The 4831-nt window shown below is 61.8% G+C and overlaps 1 protein-coding gene across 1 annotated transcript; it reads left to right on the forward strand.

Annotated features, from left to right (window-relative positions):
* The first annotated feature begins 3196 nt into the window (after positions 1-3196).
* LY6L (lymphocyte antigen 6 family member L) lies at positions 3197-4616 on the forward strand. The gene is made up of 3 exons (XM_060115605.1): positions 3197-3269; positions 3387-3503; positions 4390-4616. The coding sequence occupies exons 1-3, from the start codon at positions 3197-3199 to the stop codon at positions 4614-4616; spliced, it is 417 nt and encodes a 138-aa protein (XP_059971588.1).
* The last annotated feature ends 215 nt before the right edge of the window (positions 4617-4831 follow it).

The raw sequence follows: 4831 nt of genomic DNA on the forward strand, positions 1-4831 counted from the left end.
TGACATCAGGGAGACCCGCCGTGGCCGGGACCACGTGCCTTCGGCCCTGCTCCAGGTAGGGCTTCTCTCCTACAGAGTCCTCCCGCCAGCTGCCCCATGCCCACCCGGGTTGCTTCATCACACCCACATCCAACAGCACCACGCAATTTGGGGTTTTCGAATTTTTCACAGATTCACGTTCAACTCCATTACGGCATGAAATGACAAATGAATAAACGCACAACGTAAGCCCAGATCCTCCCCCCAGGCATCTCCAGTTCCACCCGTTCTGTGCCCACCTCCAAGCCGGGCCCATGCCCGGGCAGAGGCTGGACAGCAGGGAGGGCTGGAGTGGCACCCAATGAAGGGAGGCTTTGGGTGCACCAGCACCAAGGCGGAAGCTGCACCTGGCCAGGCATGGTCCCTAGGACGTGCCAGGCAAGAGGGGGTGGGGGACAGTCCTGCTGGTTGGACCACTAGGTGGACTGGAGGGGAAATGACCCCAACCAGCTGCACACCCTCATTCATAGCCAGCACATCCTCTCCCTGTGGCCATGGGAAGCTGGGCCTGCAGAGGATGCCGAGGCCTCCAGAGGCCCAGTGGCTGCGAGTGGAGGTGGCCGGCAGCAGTCGCTTGGGGGCCAGAGGCAGCCCGTCCAGTCCCCCTTTGCCTGCTAGTCCCCCCTTCTATCCTTCGGCCCACTCTCCTCCTGCGAGACCCCTGGGGGCAGGGTCACCCACTGCAAATCCAGATCCAGGGCCAACACCCTGCCTGCTCCTCAGAGGAGCTCAAATGGGTGTGGTCAAGGAAATAAAGGCAGGAAGGAAAAACAAAGAAAGAACCTGGGGAAAGATGCTGGCAGGACATGGCGTGGAAAACTGTGAAGCCACCTGACACGCAGGTGCGGGCACCTAGGCATGGGCGCTGCCTTTAGGGGGCAGCCTTGGGAGGCAGGGGTCCCTGGGGGTCAGAAAAGAGGGTAGCCTTTCCTGCCCACACCTGGACTCACGCAGGGCCCTTAGACCTGCCCGGTCTCCAGGTGAGGTTGTGGCTGGGGTGATGATGCCTCCAGAGAGAACGGAGTCCCACTCCGGACCATCGCCCCTGCCCTCAGTGGACTCTGCTGCTTTATCTGTGCCATGTTGTTTGGTGACAAAGATTCTTTGCTTGACCAAACTTTAGTCAGGCTCCCAAACCTTCTCCTGGGCCCATCTGGGCACTTCCTTGTAAAATCCAGTTTTAATAAGAACCTCCCCCAACTCAGTATCCGATGGGGTTCCATCCCCTCCCACCCCCCAGGTGAGGACTGAGCACCTGCCCGGCCTTCAGGGAGATCCTGGTAGGTTTGTTTAGCCAGAATCCCCCTACCCCTGAGGTCTCCGCTTAGTGTTTTTCCATGCACTGACCACACCTGCTCCCTGGCTGTAAATCCCCACGGCCTCTGCTGTATTTGGAGTTGCCCCCAGTCTCTCCCCGCACAACCCCTTCACAGTGGTCCCTGCGCCGGTCTCGAGAGCCCCGCTAAGATTATTCAGTCTTACTGAGCTTTAACAAGTGTCATGGAATTTTCTTTCTTTAACACTGGTTCTGGTGAGGACAGGTTCCTGGGAACCCCGGGGCCGATGGAGAGTGGTTCAGTTCACTAGGCTGAAAAACAAGAAGAAAGGACAAGACAAAGGGAAGAATTTGCAGGGGACTCTGCGAAGGTGACCTGGGTGGGAAGCAGGTGGGGTCTGGTCCGCACCATAACAGGAAGAAATGCCCTCCACACTCTGTGTCCAGGTCTCCGCCAGGCAGGGGGAGAGTTTGGAAAAGAAGCTTGATAGGGCCCAAGCACAACTAAACTACCTGATAGACCCAGTGGACCCATCACAGGGACAGCCAAGGGGCCCAAGAGACTCAGGTGCGGGAGAAGGATGCCCTGGCCGGAGCTGAGGATGTTGCTGAGGACACGCGTCTCGCCTGGCGAGAGGAAAGGAGCTGAGGGCGCGCCTGGCTGAAGGCCCTGCCTGCCGCTCAGGCTGACTCAGGCTCCAGCCCTGTGGAGTGCTGACGAGGTGGGACAGAGCTGGGGGACCTGCGGGAACAGCATCTCTGCAGCCTTGTTTCGGGAGCTCCTGACGCCCTCCCTTCTCCTGGGGTCCCAGACCCCGCCTCACACAGGGAGTCACGAGAGAAAGAAAGAAAAGATTCAAGCCTGTTATCTGACCCCTTCTTGCTGCTCTCCGGACTGCCGATCCTTCCCCTCCTTCCCCCCCACCACCTTCTCCTCCTCCTCTCCTTTCTCTCCCTCCCCCTTCTCCCCCTCCTCCCCTCCCTTCACTGTTCTTCCCCTCCCCTTCCCCTCCTCCCCCTCCTCCCCTCCCCCTCCTCCCCTCCCCCTCCTCCCCTCCCCTCCCCCCTCCTCCCCCTCCCCCTCCTCCCCCTCCTCTCCTCCTCCCCCTCCTCCCCTCGTCCCCTTTCTCCCCTTTCCCCTCCCTCCCCCACTTGCCCTTGACACTTAGTTTCCCTGCTTCCTGCTCCGGGCCTGGTTCTTGATGCTTCCCCTCTGGACGGCCCTTCACTTCATCTCTGATTGCCCTACGGGCCTCCTGTTCTCCAGCCCCAATGATCCCTCCTCCCCCTTGAAGCCCTCCATCTCTCTCCTCCACCTCCAACACCAGACCACTTGCCACCACACCTGCGGGAAGTTTCAGCTCTCCTGAGCCTCTGAGGCAGGGACTCAGTGTGGTCCTGTGTCCCCAAGGTGTGAACCGGGCCCTGTTCCGCAGGGGTCTGTTACAGGAAGAGAAGGATGCATCAGAGCTGGCGCGGAGTGGAGGCTGGCGGAGGGGATGAACCCACAGGGGAGACGCGCGCGCCCCCTACCCGCCTTCTGCTCCAGCAGGAAGCGGCCATCCGCACGGACCCCACGAGACGCTCCCAAGAGCCCGAGCTGTGAGCAGGGGCTGACAGGCCTCCACAGCCGGCCCTCCTTCAGCTGACTCTCCTCAGAGGGCCCCGCTCCCTGAAGCAGGGGAGGGAAGGCTCAGGAGGAGTCGTCGGGCTGCGAGAGGGGCGCCGCAAGAACCAGGGTCTGAGTGGCCTCGAATGAGGAGGGTCCAGGGCGGAGAGACCGAGGGGATGGGCGGTGCGACGGGGGGAGGTCCGGACAAAGCCTCCGTCTCTGCTCCACCGCCCCCCTCCCGCCCCCTGCAGGCTGAGCCGTCTGGCGTCATGGGGATGCCGGTTCTAGTCCTGTGGGCTCTGCTGGTGTCTTTGGGCTGTGCTGGCGGAGCCACAGAGCCAGGTAAGGGCAGCCCTCTGGGCTGCGGGGCGCGGCGGGCGCATCTCTAGGCAGCGGAAGCCCTTTGCGCCGCCGGGCAGGTGCTCAGCGCGCTCCACCGCGGCCTGGTGCTGCCCACAGGTGAGAACCTGAGCTGCTACCAGTGCTTCAAAGCCACGAGCCGGGAGTCTTGCAAGCCCGCCGCGTGCGCCTCCACCGACCGGGTCTGCGTCTCCCACGCGGTGATCATCACCCTGAGTGAGTCCCTGGCCAGTGCGGAAGGGGCCTGTCGGGGACTCTGCGCTGGATCCTTTGGGGTCTCTGCGGGGAGTTGAGGAAGGCTCCCTTCAGGGGCCCCCTCGCCTGCGCCGACCTTTGCATGATCCCGGTCCTGAGCGCGGGGAAGAAGGAGGCAGCGGCTCAAGGTTGAGCCCTGGGGGCTTCCGGAGGGGGCTGGCTGGTCTCTTTCCTTCTTTTCGGTTTTCCTAAACCAAGTGCCACTGAGCAGCCTATGATATGATGTAACGCAATGCATACAATTGTCATATAATACAATATAATAAAGTTCAATGTAGTGAGATACCATGCACACAACGAATACAGCAGAACAAACACAACACAGCACAGCACGACGCAAGGAAGGCGGACTCCGCCCAAGGATATCTTGTCTTCTATAGCTTGGGTTGTTTTGAGTGTCCTGCTTCCCTCTGGTGCTGCGTTCAGGGGTCTCTGCGCGTCTCTACGTGAAGGAGGGAGGGGTGGACGGGAGCCCAGGCCGGGTGCAGCGGGTCCTCTGGTCGCCATCACTTTTCTCTCTGCTGTGCTTCCCCCGTCTCCCCGGGACGCCCAGGCCCCTGGCTACCCGGGTGTCCAGGCCACGTGTGGTTTCAGGGAAGAGCCCCGACCAGGGCCAGCAGTCCTGAACCCTGTCTTTGCTGTGACCTTGAAGGTGACCCTGGGCAGCTGTGCTCCCACAGCTGTGCAGGGCCTGGCCTGTGAAAGGGTCAGGAGAAGGTATCTGTAGACGTTTCAGGACCAACAATTCTCTGACCCGAGGTTTGGTTCTGGCCTTCCCTGCCCACGGGAAAGCGCCCCTCCCCAGGCTCCTCCTCTCTTCCTGAGCACTGGCTCTTCTTTTCTGCAGGATTACGGGTGGGAATTTTGCTCAGCAAGCGCTGTGCTCCCAGGTGTCCCAACACCAACATGAAGTCTGAATGGTCGTCGGGCCCCGGGATGCTCGGCAAGATCACCAGGCAGTGCTGCTCCAGATCTCTCTGCAACAGGGCAGCCGCCCTGCAGGAGGGGCCCTGGGCCCTCCCAAGGGGGTTCCTGCTCCAGGTGGGCCTTGGCCTCCTCTGGGTCCTGCTGTGAGCACCTTCCCCTCGGCCCCAAAGCCCACGCTGTCCTCCCACCTCTATCCTGCCCCCATGGCTCTCAAGACCGTGGGTGGGACATTCACCCCTGAGATGGTAGGCGGTGCCGTCACCTCGCCCTGGGCCCGGCACCTCTCCTGTCCCCAGCAGGGGCCCTTCGCTCACACAGCCTGGGATTGTAGCCCCACTCCGTGGGGGTCAGGGATGGAGGCA

Source organism: Mesoplodon densirostris, chromosome 13 (genome assembly GCF_025265405.1).
Source record: "Mesoplodon densirostris isolate mMesDen1 chromosome 13, mMesDen1 primary haplotype, whole genome shotgun sequence".
In the NCBI taxonomy this organism is placed as follows: domain Eukaryota; kingdom Metazoa; phylum Chordata; class Mammalia; order Artiodactyla; family Ziphiidae; genus Mesoplodon; species Mesoplodon densirostris.

Bases quoted from the DNA above. Each gene is read 5' to 3' on its own strand.
- LY6L (XM_060115605.1), top strand. From the start codon at position 3,197: ATGGGGATGCCGGTTCTAGTCCTGTGGGCTCTGCTGGTGTCTTTGGGC. The intron at 3,270-3,386 runs GTAAGGGCAGCC...TGCTGCCCACAG, and splicing joins TGGCGGAGCCACAGAGCCAG to GTGAGAACCTGAGCTGCTAC. The intron at 3,504-4,389 runs GTGAGTCCCTGG...TCTTTTCTGCAG, and splicing joins CGCGGTGATCATCACCCTGA to GATTACGGGTGGGAATTTTG.